The 21,041-nt window shown below is 43.6% G+C and overlaps 1 protein-coding gene across 1 annotated transcript in view; it reads left to right on the top strand.

Annotated features, from left to right (window-relative positions):
* Positions 1 to 21,041, top strand: part of Snx25 (sorting nexin 25) — a 113,609-nt gene that overhangs the window by 84,646 nt on the left and 7,922 nt on the right. The window contains exons 8-14 of the mRNA XM_051169724.1: positions 2,503 to 2,634; positions 4,533 to 4,805; positions 5,876 to 6,037; positions 11,966 to 12,097; positions 15,061 to 15,201; positions 17,339 to 17,452; positions 18,507 to 18,671. Of these exons, the coding sequence (XP_051025681.1) occupies positions 2,503 to 2,634; positions 4,533 to 4,805; positions 5,876 to 6,037; positions 11,966 to 12,097; positions 15,061 to 15,201; positions 17,339 to 17,452; positions 18,507 to 18,671 (1,119 nt within the window). The remainder of the gene's footprint in view (positions 1 to 2,502; positions 2,635 to 4,532; positions 4,806 to 5,875; positions 6,038 to 11,965; positions 12,098 to 15,060; positions 15,202 to 17,338; positions 17,453 to 18,506; positions 18,672 to 21,041) is intronic.

Genomic DNA, 21,041 nt, shown 5'->3' with positions numbered 1-21,041 from the left:
GCCAAGACAGGGTAAGCAAATCCTCACAAATATATCTGTCAGATATATTGGGCCAGAAGGCTGAAGATTATGCTCCAGCGTTATAGAAAAATTTGGGTGACTGTTCAGGCAGCAAACTGTCTTTCTTTCTTTCTTCCTTCCTTCCTTTCTTTCTTCCTTTCTTTCTTTCTTTCTTTCTTTTCAATTTGGAGGCTGCTAGCATGCACTTCCTGTTAACTCAGGTAATTCATTTCATTCCTTTTCATGTCTCTGATAGGGTTGAAGACCAAATAGGTTAGTTGCACAATTAAGCTTAGTTGTTTAGGGATTAAGATGTCTTTTAGGTCTAGATAGATGTTTTAAGTTGATAGAGATGAGATATCAGAGATATTGAGTTACATTCAGAATTTTAGGCTCACCAAGATAAGAAAATGTTTTCTTCAAGGTTGCCAAATTCAAATAGCCAAAACACTATGAATATAACATTAATATAATTCCTGATTGTCTCATGGTTCTTCTTGTTCTTTGTGGCTTATTTTATATATGTGTAACATAAATATATAAGTAAAAATTATTAATTTATAAAAGGAAAAAAAAAAGTGAAGCTCACACACGAGCGGCACTAAGTGCCCGGCTTTTCCTTTGAGACCAGCTTGCACACCATTTTATTTGACCCAAGGAAAAGTCACAGGAGCACTATTGAACGGAGTCTAGGACTGTGTCCTGGGGGTAAAAGAACATGGCCCCCTGGTGCCTCTGCTGCCGGCGTAGTCCTCGACTCTTCTTCCGCAGCCAAAGTCGATAGGAGTTTCACTCTACTTCCTGGGAGCGCGTAGTAGGGTTACGGTTTCAGCTCTGTGGCGTTTCCCTGGTGAGGTTTCTGCGTAGTAGAAGCTGGTGTTAATGTATCCCGGGATCACTGAGCTGCCTAACCAAAAAACAGGCTGCAGCGTTTGTGCCGCCTGCTTCTCCTGTGGGAGACTGGTTCTGTTCCTGACGTAGCAGTGAGGGAGTGTAAAGAGCTGTGAAGTAGATGTAAAACAAAAGCAGACAAACAGACACAAACAAAACCCGAGCTTCGTTGAAGACTCGGCGAGTAGCACAAAATTGGTATGTTTGAGTATTGAATATTCAGTGAGTCATTTTCCTTCATTAGTTTCCAGAAACTGCTTTTTTTAAAAAAAAAAATGTCCTCCTTTCTGCCTACAACACAGACTAAACACAGGCTGCTGAGAGAAGGGTTGGGTGTGTGTTGACTTTTTGCATGTGACTTTTAGAGATATGTTAATAGTGATATTTCAGAACATTTGCAAATTACCATCATGTTCATTTTTTAGGAATTTCAGGATAAAAGTTTCCAATTGTATTTGAGTTCCACCGATTAAATGTTATTTTTATTACTGGTTTAGACTAAGGATGTGGACCTTAAAATGTCTTTTAAATGAATCTGTGGCATTTCCCCCACTTGAGTCACAATCGTTATGAAGGTTATCTGCTTCCTCTTATTACTGCGGTCCCCGCTCGTGGGTGTTACCTCTGTGTCTTCAGATATGCAGTGTTCTCTTTTCCTGTGAATGTGCAAAATAATAAGTGAGTGGTAGAACTGATTTGGTAACACATGTAGTGGAATTTTAGGAGCCAGTTAAATAAAGTAAAATAAAAGTTTACATAAGATTTGTTACTGACTGTAGTACTATAAACAAAAAAAATCAGGATATAAGTTTATTTACATTTTTCTTTAGCTATATAAAATATGATTTAAAAAAGTACAAGCACCAAACCATTAGGCTTCAGTCGTTTATACATTTCTCTTCAGTTGTTTATTATTGGCAACTATTGCTTTTAGCATCATGGATCCCATTAGGACAAGGATTGTTATCTGTGTCTGGATAGCAAGTAGATGTCAAATAAATCTTTTTTGAATGATTAAATGTTTAAGATGAAATCAGTGTTTTTTGAGTATATGCATTTTGCATATTCAGTAATCTGAATTTAAAATTTAGGAATGTGATATTTTATCTTATTAGGTATATTATATTACATTGTCTATGAACTGAAAATGCACTTTTCCCTGAATGTAGAAATTAATTCATGGAAACTAAGAGCAGACTGGTATTTGAAATGTGATCTTTAGAAAACCTTTTTGTCTCAAGGTTTCTATTGTTGTGACGAGACACCATAACCATGGCAACTCTCATAAGGAAACATTTAACTGGTGTTGGCTTACAGTTCAGAAGTTTAGTCCATTGTCATCATGATAAGAAAGGTGGCATGCAGGCAGACATGGTGCTGGAGAGAGAGCTGAGAATTCTACATCCAGCTTGACAGGGAGCAGGTAGAGAGAGTGACAGTGGGCCTGGCTTGAGCATCCGAAACCTCAAAGCCCACCCCCAGTGACACACTTATTCCAACAAAGCCACACCTCTTCCCACAAGGCCACACCTCCTAACAGTACCACTCTCTATGGGACTATGGGATCCATTTTTATTCAAACCATTACACTTTCTTATATTCTTTTAATAGATTCTTCAGTTTGAAGATATTATGACCAATCCTTTCTACCGGGAGCACTTTGGAACATACATGGAGCGGATGGACAGACGGGCTCTGATTGGCTTTTGGGAGTCTGTGGAACACCTGAAGAATGCTAACAAGGTAGTGTACTTACACGTTAAGGAAAATTAATCATTAGATAGTGCTAGGCAGCACATCGCCATGTCCATGATGCCTCAGGATAAGTAGTATTAAAGGAGCATTTTACATCATAATATCTCAGCACATTATGGCAAATAAAATTGTACTATATTTATATAGAAGTTGCTTTGGACTGAATAGTCAAGGAGTCAAGGGGGAATATTTACAAATGTACCAAAAGATGGGTTTTCATTATATGTGCCCTTTTTTTGGGGGGGGGCTGTTTTTGTTTTGTTTTTTCTTTTTTTCGTTTTTTGAGACAGGGTTTCTCTCTCTAGCCTGAACTTTCCTGGACTCATTTTATAGACCAGCCTGGCCTTGAACTCACAGAGATCCACCTGCATCTGCCTCTGCCTCTGCCTCTGCCTCCGCCTCCCAAGTGCTGGGACTAAAGGTGTGCACCACCATGCCCGGCTCATAAAAGGCTCTCTTATTATCACTGTTACCTCAGCCTACTAAACTGGCTCTGTCATCATGTGTATTTCATCACCATGTGCAATTTTCGTGCTTTTTATTCTTTCTATTTGTGATGTGTACTTCTTACAGTAGTTTTTTTCCTTTTATTTCACATAAAATGTGATTGAATAAAGGGACGTGAATGCCTTTGGTTTCCAATGCCTCTTACAGCAAAGACCCCAATACATTATGCATGGCAGTATCTAAGTTCTCAGTACATAGCTCAGAAGAGTGTCTGTACATTCTTTGTATAGGTAAGCCTAACTCACATGCATGCCACATAGACTGTATTCTCAATAGCATTTGAGTGATTCGTTAACATAAGTGCAAAGAGCATTTAATTTCATTTGCATATGAATGTTGCTAGAATAGAAAACCAAATTAAGTGCCCGATATAGCACACATCCCACTAAGCTAGATTCAGTCTTGTGATAGTTTAAATTCTCAGGGATACGTTTCATTGCTGACTTACAAGGCACAAATTACCATCTGTTACTCAAATATAATCACCAGCCTTGACTCCAGCTGACTTTTGCTGCTCTCAAAAGGATATTGTAAAACCTAATCTAAAGAGTTAACCCAAACTACTGAATATAATTTGAAACATTTCAATGTAATAAAAGCCTGACAGCGCAGTGAAAACATGGCAGCCTCCTCAGAACATCCATAGTTTGGTCTGACAGCCGGATAAATGAGTCTTGTTTATTAAGATGACACTTTTTTTGTTTTGTTTTGTTTTTTACGACCGTCTGGAAGTCTGGGTTAAGGGAGAATCATTGAGCACGTGAGGATCGAGGGCATAGAAGGAGAGGTTTGTATGTCTCCAGGAGAGCAGCAGTCACACATGCACACGCACGCACACGCACACGTACACGTGTGTACCTCTCAGGACTGGGCTGTCCCATGTGGCTCAGGACAGTGGAGTCACTGGCAAGCGTGACCTGTGGTGCACGCCCGCCGTGCTTATTGCATATAGTTATTCTTCTCACTTCTCTCCAGGGTGAGAATTGGTTTTCATGTTTGTGAGGTGAGCGCGTCATCCTATGATTGCATCGGATAAAAGTCGGGCTGCCTTCCTTTTGTAAGTCACGTCTTCTCTGTGAAGTTGAGATATCTGTTACCCAGGAGAGCCAGTCTTATTCTTAATGTATTTTCCTCTAGCATTTTACAAAATTGACTGCTCAATGTAAGTATTCATTTCAAAGAAGTGGTGGTTGTATATCGAGGTCTGCTATTTCCTCTGGACCCTGAATGTGAGCACAGAAGGCCAAAGCCCTCACAGTTCCAGGCTTCACCTGGATACTGTCCTTCTAGTGTTAACACATAGGGAATTTAGTGGGAAATCATTTCCCTCAAGACAGTATGTCTTACCTTTCTCTCTCTTCACCTTCCTGTCTTTTCAGAATGAAATCCCACAGTTGGTTGGTGAAATTTATCAGAATTTCTTTGTGGAAAGCAAAGAAATACCTGTGGAAAAGTCACTGTACAAAGAAATCCAGCAGTGTCTCGTGGGAAACAAAGGTATTGAGGTGTTCAGCAAGCTGCAAGGAGCCGTGTACGAGGCGCTGAGGGACAGGTATTACCCCTCCTTCATTGTCAGCGACCTGCACGAGAAGCTGATTATGAAAGAGGAAGAAAAGCAGGACCCGCAGCTGGCTTCTGAAAAGGACGACCCAGTGAGTCACGGTTTACACTCACGTCCACTTCTCTGTGCTCCTTACTTTTCTTGTTGTTATGATCAAATGTCTGATGAGAATTTGAGGGAAGAAGGATTTGAAATAACTGAAATGTAGGGAAAAAAGTGTCTGCGTGATAGAATTGTTTGAGTTCATATGAGCTGAGAGTTGTCCCCAGTAAGTGCAGCAGCAGGAGGGACCTCAGCGAGTTATCCCCTGGCTGCGCACAGTGCACCTATAGGAATTGTAATCGATGGCAAAGTCCTCGCGTGTGCAGCATTGCTTCTCGGGAAAGACTAAGTAGGAGGAAACCAAATAATCTGTGGTTTGATAGCAGTCTTTCCCAAATCACACTGCAAACGCTATTGACCTGTAAAGTATCTGTTGGTTTGCATAAATCATTTTCAAGGGCAGTGCGGATTTGAGCAGTTTTTAATTAATTTTTTTCCATACAAAATATTTTGATCGTGTTTCCCCTTCTCTAACTTCCTGAAGATTCTTACACACACACACACACACACACACACACACACACACACACACACACACACACACTCCTACACACCTTTAATGTTGTGGTCTCCGTGTCTCCCTACTCACCACCACCCCCAATAAAAACAACAAAAAAGCAAGAAATAAAGAAAAAAACCCATAAAAATGAAAATAAAAACCAGACAAAAGGCCAATAAGACAAATATATGCCCAAAACAAAACAAAAAGTCTACAAAAATATCATTAAGTTTGTTAAATTTGAATGTTTTATTTTAAAGTATCTCATAATACTCCTGTAAGACTGTGAAGGGTATGGAAGAGAGGGAACATCCCAGTTGAAGAGATGGCACCTCAGATGCTTTTTCTGTTCCACAGTTTGGGAACTGATCCGTGGGTTCCCCTCCCCTGTTTGGGCTGATCACCTGTTACCTGTTACATTGCTTGCAAATAATTTAGAAAAGTGTGCTGAAGGTTCTGCAGTGTTCTTCCCGTCCCTGGTCTGGGGACCCGGTTCCACAGTGGGTGACAGGTCATTTTCTGTCCTTAGACAATATGCTAGCTTACTGTTTCTCTGCCAGGGTTCAGGAGGTGAGGCTGGCGAGGAAGCAACGGAAGGCACCAGTGGGATTAGCGATCAAGCCAGCTTCGCTGTAAACAAACTCCGAGAGCTAAATGAGAAGCTTGAATACAAAAGGCAAGCTCTAAGTTCTATTCAAAATGCACCAAAACCCGAGAAGAAGGTAACTGTCCTGCTTTCAAGGGTGTCTCTGAAAGTTTGTCTTCTTTGATCAATAGTAGTTTTCAGTTCGTGCTGAGAAGGGTCAGCTTCCTTCAGTATCGTCAGCAGGAGCAAGTCCCCTCTTTAGCTTGTATTTCTACAACTTAGAGTACCTCACAGAAGAATTATGGGGGTCGGGGAGGAATGGTTTGCTAAAAGCCAACAGGATTGAAAACTTGAAAATGTTAGTTATTTCCCTTTCTACTGCAATTCCAAACACCTGTTATGTCGGCTCCAAATAATGCGCTTCTTCTCTTTGCGGCGGGGAGTGGGGTGGGGGGGTTGCGGGGAGAGAGGAAAGGGCACTGCTGATGGTTTTCTGCAGTGCTCTGGGCATGGCAGTGATGGCTCAACAGTTAACCGCATTTGCTTCTCTTGCCATGGCTCAGTTCCCAGCACCCACATGGCAGCTCACAGCTATCTGCAACCCTTTCCCTGTCTTTCCACTGCAGGCACCAGGCACACAGACAGCGCGCAGTCACACCTGCAGGCACACACTCATACATGTAAACTAAAATAAATGTCTGAAAAAAAAAAAAGATTAAGAAAACATAAACAATCTGGGGTTAGAGTGATGGCCCCGTGGTCAAGAGCACTTGTTGCTCTTGCAGTACTTCCAGGTTTGTCTGCCCAGAACCCACATGGCAGCCAACAGCCACCTGCAGCTCCAGTTACAGGGGATTTGATGCCCTCTCTGGCCCCTGTGGGCACTGCATGCTTGTGGTGCTTGGACATATGTGCAGGCAAAACACCCACAGACATATAATAATACATTTAAAAAAAAATGCAAGCAGTGGAGACAGGGAGGGCCTTGTGGGGTAAAGTGCTTGCTATACAAGTGTGAGAACCCGAGTTTGGATTCCCAGCATACATGTAAAACCCAGGCATGGTGTGACGTGCCTGCAGGAGACAGCATCAGCGAGACAGATGGGCAAAGCCTGGGAGCCTGCTGGCCACACATTCTACCCAAACTGATGAACTGTAGGTTCTATGAGACACCTGTTCTCAAAATAAGGTGGAGAGTGATTGAAAAAGGCACCTGATATTGACCTGTGACCTCCACATGTGTGTGCGCATTTATGCAACACACACACACACACACACACACACACACACTTATTTTATATGTAAAGAACAGCTCACAGATTGGTACTGCCTCCCCCCAGCCCCCACCCCTTGTTTTTATGTCCCTTTGGGGTGACTTGTTCTACTACACCGCCCTCCTCTTTTCCCACATGTGTTGAGGAGAGCAACTCTGAGTAAAACAATTTTAGTGAATCACGTTGGGTTTTCATCTTTGATTCTTCTTTAATACTTTTCTCATGAATACGCAAGTGATCTTATAATAGGAGAGTACCCCTCAAACAAAATGTAAGAAAACCAAGACAACATAAACACTTTAAGAACCTACAGTCAAAATATTGGTTCATGTGTAATCTGGTCAGTGCTCCATTAGAGCAGTGGGCTTGCTTTAAAGACAGACACGGAGAAGGCCCTCAAGAGGCTAACCTGTTCATGCTGATACTTTCCCAGAGCACACGAGGGAAGGAGAAGTTTGGGAGTCGCTTTAGTTGCCCTAGAAGGCACCAAGCAAAGGAAACAAACACTAGGTCTCCAGAGTGGTCATAGGACATAGATTTATCTCCCCTCAGCGTGGAGCCATCCCCAGTTAATGCGTGTGAAGCGTGGAGAGCCTCCGCTGATAGGATAAGCAGAATCAGCTGGATTTACCTCAGTTCTGATTCAAATGTGTTTCCCGCAAGCTGTGTGAAAGATGAGCTCCAGCAAGGGTCCTTCAGTGAGTTTGGTTTGGGGGTCATCAGTTGGCTGAGAGACATTCTTCAGCCTCTCTGAGGCACAGCTGAGGGATTCTGAAGTGATTGGGGGCTTCAGGGATGTGATGGCTTCATGGCATGCTAACCTCCAGCCCCAGTGACGGCCGTCCAAGATTTCCTGTTAAATCAAATTGTCCCCCGGGGCTATGCAGGGCGCCCTCTGCTCCTGACATCTGTGCTCAGGGCTTGGGGCTCCAAGAGGAGCCTCATCTTCCTTGAAGTCATTCAGTTGGAAAATATAAGACATGTCCTAACAGTCAGGCGTTTGGTTTGTTTGTTTGTTTATATTGATGTTGAAAAGACTTCGGTAATCCTTACCAGGATTTTTTTTTTTTTTTTTTTTTTCTGAGTTAAATGTGAATCAACATTTCCTGAGCGTGTGATGGCGGTCCTCCCCTCACGTGGGGCTTGGCATACCACTCCACCTTTCAGATCTCTTTACCAGCAGTGTCATTAGCTGTTGAACGAAACATTAGCCCAGGTTTTAACTGTATTTCTCTAGAGAACTTCCGATTCTGAAGCAAACTGTAAGGTGTTATTGGGGGTAAGTCATTAACTGGGAAGACCTCTACAGCTGATCCCTGTGAAAAGCCAGCAAATTGTGGATCTGGCAAGATGGCTCAGTCAGCAGTGTTTGCTGCACAAGCATAAAGACCTAAGTTCAAATCCCCAGTCCCCATGTAAAAAGCCAGGCGTGCTGATGCCCATCTGTAAGGCCCAGTGCTGTGATTGCAGATAGGTGTCTCTTCAGAGTTTTTGGCCAGCCTGGCTACCGAAAATGAAACAGTGAGCTCCCTTTCGCAAAAGCCAAGTGTAAAGGGAGCTTTTGTTTTCCTGGTTCAGTTGTCTAGGAGGCTTACTGCCTCCTTCTGCTAACCTAGGCCTAGTCCTGGAAGATTCTAGTCTCCATGCAACCTAACTTAGACCTAGAATGTTTTCAGCCTCTGAGACTTACTGTGTAATAAGCTCACCGTTACCTGTTCTCTCTGAGCTCTGGGCTGGCTTGCTCAACTCAGCTGTTCTGCCTCAGACTTCTCTCCCAGCTGATTTGTTTACTCAGCTTCTCTCTCTTGGACTGGAATTGCTCTGCTTGGCCTCAAACTAAGCAATCTGCTCTAATCTGGCTTCTTCTCATTTTCTGGCTTGTTCCATCTTCACCTGAGTTCTCTCTCAGGAACCCATCTCTTTACCCTGTCCTGGTAAAACTCCCTCCTCTCTCTGTAAAACTGCCTCTTAAGTAGCTTCCCTTTCCTCTCTCTTCTTGTGAGAGTTGGGCGAATCCTATTCTGTCAAATCTCTGATTTGTCACCTTTTTGCCACTCAATTAGACATCACTTCAAACATGGGTGCTTCCTTCTACAAACTAACTCTACCTTTGTTTGGGATTAAAGGCATGTAGCCTGGATGTAAGCTTTTCTTTACCTGATACTTGCTCTTGAACTCAGATCTGTTCTGTTTGCCTCTGTCTCCTGGATTAAAGGCATGTTTGTATTCCAGCCAGATCCCACAGGCCTAGACCTTTGGGTGTGATCCCTTGCCAGCCTGATCACATAGACCTAGATGGTCTTTAGATATGATCTCGTGCCAGAACAGCCATGCTCTGAATTAGCATTCCTCTACAACCAAATGTGAAGAAGACACCTGACATCGGCTTCTGGCCTCTGCATACACACAGACAAAGTCAGTGTTGCAGTGTGACTCCAGCCCTCAGGAATCACACTTGCTGGCGCTATGAAAATAAAGCCATGGTCTGTTGATGGTAACATCAAGGATGGGGCATAAATAGACACTGTGGTCCCCTTAGCCTTCCAAGGCAAGAAGCCTGGAGGACTTCTCAGAGGAAGCTGCCGCCTGTAAACTGCAAGCTTTAAGAAGCCTGTGATATGTCTTATGAAGAGAGGGGACATCCAAGGAGAGGGCAAGCACAGCGTTTAAGGTGTGTGTGTGTGTGTGTGTGTGTGTGTGTGTGTGTTTATCCGGTCATTCTTCAGTAGACACGAGGTTTCCTTTTACCTTTAACTGTTGTAGATAATGCGGCTCTGTGACCATTGGTGTACAGATAACACCTCGACATCCCATTTCCAGTTCTTTTTAGATGCATACCCAGAAGTGCAATCGCACAGCTCTCTGGTGACTCTGGTTTTCATACTTGGAGCCAATAGCCACACTATTTTCCAGCATTTGCACCATTTTATAACAAAAAAGTGTTCTAGTCTCCACCCTTTACTTTTCCTCTTTCTCCTTTTTAATTTTTTGATAGTCCCCAGTAAAGGGGACCTTGCTGTAGTGTTGACTTGCGCTTCCCTACTTACTAGTGCCACTGGCCATGTTTTCATGTCTGTTAGCCATTCATATATTTTCTTTGAAAAACAATGTATGCAAGTCCTTTCCCCATTCTTAAATTAGGCTGTTTGCTGTTGTTACTGAATTCCAGAAGTTCTCTTTATGCTCTGACCGTTGAAGCTTTATCGAGTATGAGATACAGAAGATTGTGTCCCGTTCTGTGCTGGTCCTCTTCACTGTTTTCATAGAACTAAAAAAAAAAAAAAATAAAGAAGTACTTTTGCTGCTTTCTTTTGTCACCTGTGCCTTTGGTGCCATACTAAAAAATTGTAGCTAAACCTAGCTGCACAGAACATGCCCCTTACGCTTATCTCTGGTTTTATTTTGTAGATTTTGGCCCATTATTAGTTAATTGTTGGAGTCCTCCTTTATTCTCTTGCATGGGGGTATCCAGCTTTCTGTTGTCATTTGTTGAAAGGCTCTTGGCACCCTCATTAGAAATCACGTGGCCACATGGTTGAGCTTTTATTGGGGCTGTTGACTCTGCTTGGCTGGTCTTCTGTCTTTCTGTCTTTCTGTCTGCCACTCTCACCGGCTTTGAGGACTGTACTTTTGTAAGTTTGTAAGTCAGGGAGTGTGAGCCCTCCAACTTTGTTCTTACTCTTTCAAAACTCTTTGGGTTGAGGGGTTTCTTAAGATCCCATATGAACTTAGGCATGGATCTTTCTATTTCTGCCACTGAAGTTATGATAGTTATTGCATCATATGAGCGTGTTACACTGGGTGGTGTTGCTGTTATTGCAACAATACCAAGTCTTCCAGGTCATGAACTTAGGATCTCTGTTGAATGGTTATTAATATTTAATATTGAATTATTACTTTAATAAAATCAGCAGTTTCTCCTTAACCAACTTTATACCCAAATAACCACATAGACAGACTTAAGATCTACTTAATTAGCCTATAGCACAATGCTGTGCAATAGTTACTCCATCCTAAACCTTTATGCTAGTATAGTTTCCTCCCACTCAGATTTCCTGCTTTATACTTGCTTTTTACTCATATTCTAGGTCTGGCTCATTCCTCTTAGTGCTTCTTGGTCCTCTCCACATGCATCCCCCCTGTCCTTCCTGCTCTTTTTCCTCCCCTCACTGGATCATGATGTCCCACCCTATTCTCTGTTATTGCTCAGCATTGTCTAGTTGGTTTTTCTTGGCATATTCACACAAACTGGAGAAAGGAGATACTTCAAATAAAGATCACAATGCAATGTCCAGATTAAAGCCAGAAAGAGGCATAGAGAAATCAGCATTTGAATGAACAAGGGTAAACTGTACACAGTCCACAAGAACATTATGCCAACAGATCTCTTTGCAAATATTTGTCATTTTTAATCATTATTTTATTGCTTTTGATTTGTTTTTGTTATAGAGCTCTTTCATTTTCTTGGCTAATACCTGAGAATTTTATTCTTTTCTTTTTTCCTTTCTTTTCTTTTCCAAGACAGGGTTTCTCTGTGCCTTGGCTATCTTGGACTTACTTTGTAGACCAGGCTGGCCTAGAACTCACAGAGATCCACCTGCCTCTGCCTCCTGAGTGCTGGGATTAAAGGCGTGCAGGTGCTGGTTTTGTCTCTGATTTTGTTTGGATCATTCCTTGTTAGCATATAGAAGCACAGTGTTTTGTGTGTTGATTATGTATGCTTCTACCCTGCTGACTTGCATAATGTTTGAATTGTTTTCATAACTCCCAGGTTGTTTTTCTTGTGGTAGATTATTTCCAAGTTGAAGGATGAAATACTTCTAATAGAGAAAGAATGCACAGACCTTCAGCTGCACATGGCGAGAACAGATTGGTGGTGTGAGAATCTGGGCCTGTGGAAAGCAACCATCGCCAGTGCAGAGGTATGGTCACCGCCGTTGATGGTCTTCATAAACCGTAGTTTTCTCTTGAAGAATTAGGACCGAAGACCAAAGCCTGCACTGTAGCCGCCTTTGTGCACAGCCTCCATTCCCTCTGTTTTCGCTCTGGTGTGCTCGTGTGTGCATGGACACAATCCACTGCTTCACAGTGTACATCTGATCTCAGTCCACCTCAGTCAGCCTTGCCTTTCTTCACCCACGAGACAGGAACAGTAAATGCCCTTGAATTGCTAATTTATTTATTTTTGTTATGACTGATAGAAATATGGAAAGTACTTTTGGAAAATTGGTGATGATAAGAAATAAAAGCCATAAGTGTGTTTATTGTTCCAGTTCGTTCACTTAGATCTCAGATGCTCTAAATATTCATTATTAGGTCTTTAACAGTGGATATTTTTCCTTGTGGTTATTTGGGTTTTGTTTGTTTGTTTGTTTTTTCAGAGGTCTGAAGGGTACACTTATTGCCTCTCAGTTTATGTTAATTGCATAAAATAGTGGATTTCATTATGATGCTTTCATACATGTATGTAATGTGCACTGATTGTCTTCATTCCAGTTAGCTTGCTTCTTCCCTGCTCTACCTCCTTTCGTTTGACTCTAAAATAGCTTCCCTTAGGGGGAGAGCGCCCCTGAGCATCGGCTGCATGGTGACTGCTGGCATCCTTCCCTCCGCCTCTGAGTCAGGTGGAAAGCTGGAGGTGCCCAGCCATATCCAGCATGCTTCACACAGCAGCGAGGTTGCAAGTGAGCAGGATGGCGTCAACGTTTAGTTTCACTGTTCTGTCAAGTGGCTTATCCAAGCTCCTTCCTGCCGCTGCCTCAGCAGCTTGACAGACTGGGCGTGAGGGAGCTTAAAACTCAAACTATAGTGTACCTCTCGATGTGGCAAACACAAAGCATGTTCTCCAAGCACTGCTGCTCTGAAAACTCCAACAGAGTGTCGGGGTTCCCAGGTGCCCCGCTGGGAGCACCCCCTTTAGGCTAGGCTGTGGGGCAGTGGGTTAGGGAAGGCTGGGCTCAACCTTGCAACACCATTTTTAAAGATGTAACACTTGATAAGCGTGGATGGCATTATCATTTGCCTGGAAGCGGAAGGCGGTGCCTGTGGGAGGAGGCCCTGTCAGTTGTACTGAGAGCTGCTTCAGCATATTAAAACCTTCCATAGGGAGAGGGAGGGGCAACCCTGCATGCATTACTTTCCTCACAAGGCACTTGGCTCTAGCAGCCAGTCATCAGTCAGGTGTTGGCTGTGGTACCTTGGTCACTGAAAAGATTAGGGAAGTAGAAACAGGGATCACAGGGAAATCCTGTTTAAGATGGTTGCGTTGACATCAAACCAGACATTCCTGCCTTTGGGCCCATTTATTAGCAGTGTGGGAAGTTGGGGGCTCTGCTGAGCCTCAAGTGTCAGCCTACAGAGTGGAATGGTAGTCCTGCCTCCCATGGTGAGGCACAGGGTGTCCAGGGAGCCTAGTGTCTCTTTGCTTTGCTTGTTGATTCTTTTCTAATTTATGATATTAGTTCAGGCTTAAAATTAGTGTAATTCTCCACCACCACCCCTGCCCTCGTGTGTGTGTGTGTGTGTGTGTGTGTGTGTGTGTGTGTGTGTGTGAGAGAGAGAGAGAGAGAGAGAGAGAGAGAGAGAGAGAGAGAGAAAGAGAGAGAGAGCAAATTGCAAAAACTGGCCAATAAAGAACCCCCATTACAGTAACTGGTCTCTGCTTATTGTGTCTCCAGGCCAGAATGTCTGCATTCTGTGGGGAAAACAAAACCACAAGCACTCACTCACTCACTCACTAACACTCACTTACTCACACTCACTTACACACTCACTCACATACTCACTCACTTATACTCACTCACACACTCACTCGCACACTCACTCACACTCACTCACTCACTTATACTCATTCACACACTCACTCACACACTTACTCACACTCACTTACACACTCACTCACTTATACTCACACACTCGCACACTCACTCACACACTCACTCACACTCACTTACACACTCACTCACTTATACTCACACACTCGCACACTCACTCACACACTCACTCACACTCACTCACTTATACGCACTCACACACTCACTCACTCACACGCTCACACTCACTCGCACACTCACACACTCACTCACACTCACTCACTTACACACTCACACTCACTCACTCACTCATACTCACACACTCACACTCACTCACACACTCATTCACATACTCGCTCACTCACTCATACTCACACACTCACACTCACACTCACTCACACACTCATTCACATACTCGCTCACTCACACACACTCACACACTCACTCACTCATACACTCATTCACACACACACACTCATACACTCACTTGCTCACTCACTGGCTTCCAGGCTTATTGAGCCACTGGCAGAGTTCAGCATCTCCTTGTAAGCCTGAGATCTGGTCTTTCTCTTTTCTTGCTGGTTTCCTTCTTGGGCTTCTAATCTTTCTGACTTTGTTTTCTGTTTTGTTTTGTGATAGAAAAACTGTTTCTCAAGGGCCTTATGATTTATATCCTCTCCCTTATTTTAAGATGTACTGTGTCATATAACATGAGCTAGTTCCCAGAGTAAGGTCTATCATACTTAGATCCCCAGGGTTTATTGAGTGCAGCACACAGGGCAGAGCAGAGAGAAGGGATTTGTGGCAGGGGAGGTCGCTAAAAACTCCCTAAAAATATCTGCTTATCCAGGCTACCAAAATGAGACTTGATAGGCTGTGACCATATGGTGGGGAAGGAGGTCCCTGCTGTCACAGACCTAGGGGAGGGGAATAGGGGGAAAGAGGTGGGGAGGAGAGGAATGGGAGGATACAAGTGAGGGGATAACAATGGAGATGTAATCCGAATAAATTAATTAAATTAAAAAATCTGCTTATCATGATTTAACTTTCTGGATTCTTTTGCTTTTTTCAAGGTGACAGAAGAGAATGGCGAGCAAATGCCTTGTTACTTTGTCAGGGTAAATCTACAAGAGGTTGGAGGGGTTGAGACTAAGAACTGGACCGTGCCAAGAAGGCTCAGTGAGTTTCAGAATTTACACCGGAAACTTAGTGAGGTATGGATACTCTCGAACACAGGTCCGTAGAGTCTCTGATCACGAAGAGGTTCCAGAGCTCATGCCTCTCACAGAGGCAAGCAATTGCTCTTTCTGCTTGCCACAGATGCTGGCGCAACAACATTTCCAGCCTGACATTTGGAAAGTGCTCATAGATCAAACATACAGTTGGTTGTCTGATTCTCATTGTAAATTGCTACAGAACCCCAAAGATGTAAGAGGCCAGGAATCTTCTGGGGCCAGAGGGTTTGGATCTGCCAGCTGTAACCCTTTAACGGGGCCGTGTGTAGGAGGGGAGTGTAGAGTATGTGGGATTTCATCACGTGCTCTCTGTTGTCACCCAAAGCCAGAGAGCTCCACCTGGCATCCCACATCTGCCATGTCCTGCCTGTGAGGGTTAAGGGAATAAATGCTACATACAAGCAGAAGGGTGTGTGGCGCATGGAAAACCCTCGCATGGTTCTGCTGCTGATAGTGATAATGAGCAACATGTTGCTTTGCTTTGCTTTACATATATATATATATATATATATATATATATATAGAATGTAGGTGCTTTACACATATATGATATAGAATGTAGGTGCAGATATTATAAATGTTCATTATAGGTTGTGGAATAGGATGTATTTTCTGTTGCACATTTTAGTCAAAACATTTGGATGCCACCAATCTAGTATTTGATAGTTGAGGGAAACTGATTCCAGTGTTTAATTGACTTACACGGTGTGTGCACTGCCAAATCAGGGTTAGAGCCTCGTTTCTTCTTCTTTGTCCCTTCCCTCTGGAGGTGATTCCACAGTCTACAGAGGACGAGCTCCTTTCACCACAGCAATGAAACCCTTGACAATCATCTCAGCTTGAGTTTCAGGCAACTTTTTTTTCTTTCTCAAAATGAACTGATACTGCAAATGACTCTGCTTGCGTCACTTTTCGCAATGAAAGATGCCTGTTTCCTTTAACTTTGTCTTCTGGGGTAATTCCTAACACTCCTAATCAAGGACTTTCTGACTCCTAACTCTCCAAGTCCTTTTAAAAGAGTGGCAGCCAAAACTGAGTGTCACACATGCCACAGCATCTCACAGCCTGACTGTGGCCGCCATTCTGTGATCATGGAAACCAAGACATCTATTTCAGTATAAGAGTAAGGTCTTGCCAGAGTTCCTGGGTAAAACTAGCACTATGGAAACTTGCGTTGTTTTCGTGTGACAAGCCATGTAAAACTAAAGCTAAGTATCACCCTAGCTTGTTAATAAAAACAAAAGAGGGAAAGAGATTTAACATAAAATATACTTGCATTTAAGTTGCAAAAGTGTTCTTGAAACATAAAAAGGTGAATTGTACCAAAGCATTATGCAGATGGAGCCTCATGACACCCACACGCAGCCTTTGGACTCTTGCTGTCCCCATCTGGACGATGGCTGGACACTTCTTTTTCCTGGTCCACTTGCTACTGTGAGTTTCCTGCTGTGAGACCCTCTCCTGTGACTTCTGTAAGCGGTGGAAGCTCCTTCCCAATCCCTCTGCCTGGTCACTTCTCTAAAACTTCCAAGAGCTGTGACAAGGGCGAGCCAGCACACACCATACATCTAGCACTGGTCTGATACTGTGTAGGACTCCACACACAAAAAGAAGCTTGCTGCTCTTATGTTAGTAGCGCTAATGTATTCAGCCTATGGCTTGCCTTTAGAGAGCACCTTTCTTTTCTTTGTTTCCTTTTTTGTTATTATTTTTTTTTATTTTGGTTGGTTGGTTTTGATTTTTTTTTTTTTTTTCCTCTCAAAGAAGTTAGAAGCACATCTTCCAGTAGAAAAGCTTGTGTTCCGAGCCTCCAGCACCGCGTGCTGTGCTTTGTGTGTGCCCATCCAGTGCGCGGCACTGCGCTGTTTCTCCATGTTCTTTGACCCTGACTACACAATGGGTGTATTTTAGCTGGATGTGGTGAGCCATGCCAGCAACCCCAGCGCTAGGCAGACAGAGACAGGAAAATCGCAAGTTCAGGGTCACCCGTGCAGGGAGGGGCCGAGGAGTAGATGTAAGACAGAGCTATTTGGTTTGTTCTATCTGTAATTGTAAATTTTCCTAGGGTTAAAATGTAGTTTCAAAAGAGTAACATCTAATCTCTTCCCCTCGACAGTGTGTCCCATCTTTAAAAAAAGTCCAGTTGCCTTCTCTCAGTAAGCTGCCTTTCAAATCTATAGATCACAAGTTTCTGGAAAAGTCAAAGAACCAGTTAAACAAGTTTTTACAGGTAAGCAACTGGGGAGTTTGGGGTGTAACAGTGAGATTAGCTACGTGGAGGTGAACTGCTGGTTTGCCTTGTGTTTTCCCAAGCCACTCCCAGTCTCTGTTGCCAGCAGCACGCAGCTGTCTCCCCATCACCAAGCCTTCCCCAAGGATGGCTACCACTCGTCTCCATCCATCAGCAGATGATGGCTTCCGTTGGCTTCTTTACCTCTAAACCTGTCCTCTTATGACACTGGATAAAATGCATGTCTGTCATCATATTGCTAATTGAATTATAATCACATTAACTCACACATAAACTTGATTTCTGTCAGGGTGTGCTGATGCACGCATTTAATACCAGCACATGGGAGACAGAGGCAGGTGGGTTTCTGTGAGGTCAAGCCTAGTCAAGCCTGTAGTGAGTTCCAGGCCAAGCAGGGTTACATAGTGAGACCCTGTTTCAACAAAACAATAACAGCAACAACAAAACAACCACAACCCCCTTGGTTTACGCTCCCTTCTTTCTCCTGGGCCACATAAGTACATACAGAACTCCAGGACTTCAGGCCGTAAGGGCCATTGTAAACAGTTAAGTTACCTAACCGTGTAAACAGTCACTAGAAAGGGGTGGCACTGCTAGGCAAGGCCACCATATCTGGACATAGTCATTGACGAGCATTTTGTGGTATCCATGTGTAACCAGCAAATTTTAAGTTGGTCCAACACAACTGAGTAAAGTTGTCTTACCAAAGTAAGTCACCCTGGAGATCTCTGAGTCCTGTGCAAAGTCAGTGTTTTCATGACATCAGGCAATGCCAAGCAGTGTCTGCACACTGTCTCCCACAGGCTGAGGCCTTAGGCACCATCACCTGTTTGTGACTGAGACCGCCAGCAAGTGTTCTTACAGAGCTGGCTTCTGAGAGAAAAGGCAGCCATTTTTTTTGTTGTTGTTTGTTTAGAATTATAGTGAAAGTGAGGCCACGAGATGGTGAGCTCTCTCTGGTCTGCCTTGTTGTAGCTCTCAGCAGCCCAGATGGTTTTCTATATCGGAGTTAACCAATCCTCTTTCTCCACAGAACCTGCTTTCAGATGAGAGACTGTTTCAGAGCGAAGCACTTTATGCCTTCTTGAGCCCTTCTCCTGACTACCTCAAGGTCATTGATGTACAGGGGAAAAAAACCTCCTTTTCATTATCTTCATTTTTGGAAAAACTTCCTCGTGACTTCTTCTCCCACCAGGAGGTGAGCAGTCCAAAGGCGGTCCCACTTCAGCATATTCAAGCAGATAACTTTTTGTAGGTTGTTTGAAAGAAGAGATGTTTGCTGAAAGGCAAATGCATTCATTTTCAATGGTCACTTTCACATTTTGGAGTAAGTCACTTGGAAAAGTTACAAAGCAGAAACAAAAGGATAAATGGCAAGGTAGATTTGCAGACTGTGAACAGGAAGTGCTGTCGCAACTGGTCCTTCATGATGGTGAGCCAGCTAAAGGCCACCAGGGAAGAAGTTGCCTGGGTCTGAGGGCTCAGGGAGGAAGATGTGTCTGGCCAGTGGGATAGTGGGCAGATCACGGGACTAGAGTGGGATGTGCCTGTAATGTGCTGATGGAAGATAAGGCCCAGGGTTATGGCAGGATAGGGGGCTGAAGTGTCATTCTTGGACATGGAGAACTGGGGAGCATGCTGAATCAGCCAGCACGAGGAATGTGGGAGCAAGGTGTATGATAAAGCAGCCACTGGAGAGACAGCGGTCAGTCTACATTCTGAACGCCAGGCTTAAAGCCCCCTGTTTAGCTATCTAACAAATTAGAAGAGATTAGCCTGCAAAATTGGTTTCTCCCCAGTTCATTGCTAAGTGGCATCGACTCTTTATCAGGATTGGTTAATTGAGTTTGCACAGAGAGGCTGACCATGAACAAGAGTGTGGTACTTTATTGCACTCTGAGTTGGGCAGAGAAATGCCCACATCTCTATTCCATGTCTATGTGAACCCGCTGTCAGCGGAGCTCCTCTACAACCTCCTCCCTCTGTGTCAGTTTAGACCTGGCTGGCTTTCCTCTGTTACCCTGTCTGAGGCATGAATTCCTTTGGTATACATATGACCTGCTCCCCATGAAATTGTCCTCTAACAGTGAGCGTTGTAGCTGTTTCTCAGTGCTCACCTTCCTCGGCCTCTGTGAAGTATCTAATGTTCCTGGGCCAGGATGAAGCCAACGACATCTTAGAGAACTCCTTGTGCTTTAAGGAACTGACTTTGACTGCTCACCTGATGATACCCAAAGTCCTAGAGTTAGTCCGGTGCTTAGTCCTACAACCTCAGCTTTATTTTTTTCTTTAAAAATTTTTATTACAATCTTTTTTCATATAATTTATTTTGCTTGTATTCTTCTCCCTCCCCAGCCCCTTCCAGATGCTCCTTACCTCCATACCTACACAACCTCATGTTCTCCACTTTCCAAACAACAACAAGCAAACAAAAAGCCCCAGATCCCTGACCCTTGAGGGGAGGGATTTGATGAAGACATCCCCTTTAGGACTGAGTGCTCCGAAGCCCCTCACTCTGTGCACAGTTGTCCGGTTTTGAGTCCCTCTGTTAATTACCATCTACTGCAAGAAGCAGCTTCTCTGATAGGGTAGAATAATGCCCAGACCTGCCATTTAGGAGTCATGTCCTTCCTATGTTCCTTTAGCTAAATAGCAGTAGTAGGTTTTCCCCTCGGCCCATGGAGCAGGCCGTAAATCCAATTTAGAAAGTGGTTGGTTACTCCCGTAACACTCGTGCCACTGCTGCACCAGTATATGTTGCAGGCAGGGCACTGTTACAGGTGTCAGGGTTTGTAGCTGGTATCATGCAGAGTGTCTTCCAGCATCATGAACGTTAGTCAGTAGTGGAGAAACTTCTAGTTAGATACTAGCTCCACTTCTCTGTGCTCAGTGGCATAAGTAAATGCTATCCTCAGCTACAGGGCCTTACCATCAAGTTGTGGTGAGTAACCCAGAGTCTTGGCAATAGCCTGAGATGACTGGGGCGGGGGAGGGGTGTCTGTGCACCCCATTTGGCCAGTGACTCAACAGGATGTAAGCTATTCTTGGCACTGGAGTTTTTGCCTTCAGCTTTGGGTTTCTTTGCAGATATTAGAATAACTATCTTCAACTGTCTTTTTATTGCCTGGTATTTGGGCAGCTCTTCATTCTGCCTTGTGAAAACTATATATAATCAATCTCCCCAGACCATTGTCAGCCACTGAGAGGCTGGACCTCATTGCACTCACGTACACCAGCCTGGTGCCTTGCATATGATAAGGTTTGAATTAAAATATGCTGACATATAGATCAGGAAATAAGACTTGCCAAAGTGTATGGTAGATGCTTGAAACAGATCTTTAAAAATACCTCAATTATTTTAAAATGCACATATTTTTAAGAACAGCGAATTAAAAACCATTTCAGTTAAGTCTTTTGAAATGCAAAAACAGTCCCATCCTCTTTAGAAAACTGTATTACTAATTCCCTGATTACTTAAAGAGTGTTTTCCCCCCAGTTAGCTGATTTTAAGCTTTGAATCTGGCTGAAGAGTCTGGCTGTCCCCTGAGAGTAGAGGCACTTTGTCCTC

Source organism: Acomys russatus, chromosome 27 (genome assembly GCF_903995435.1).
Source record: "Acomys russatus chromosome 27, mAcoRus1.1, whole genome shotgun sequence".
NCBI lineage: Eukaryota > Metazoa > Chordata > Mammalia > Rodentia > Muridae > Acomys > Acomys russatus.
This window is presented reverse-complemented; position numbering and strand designations above follow the sequence as displayed.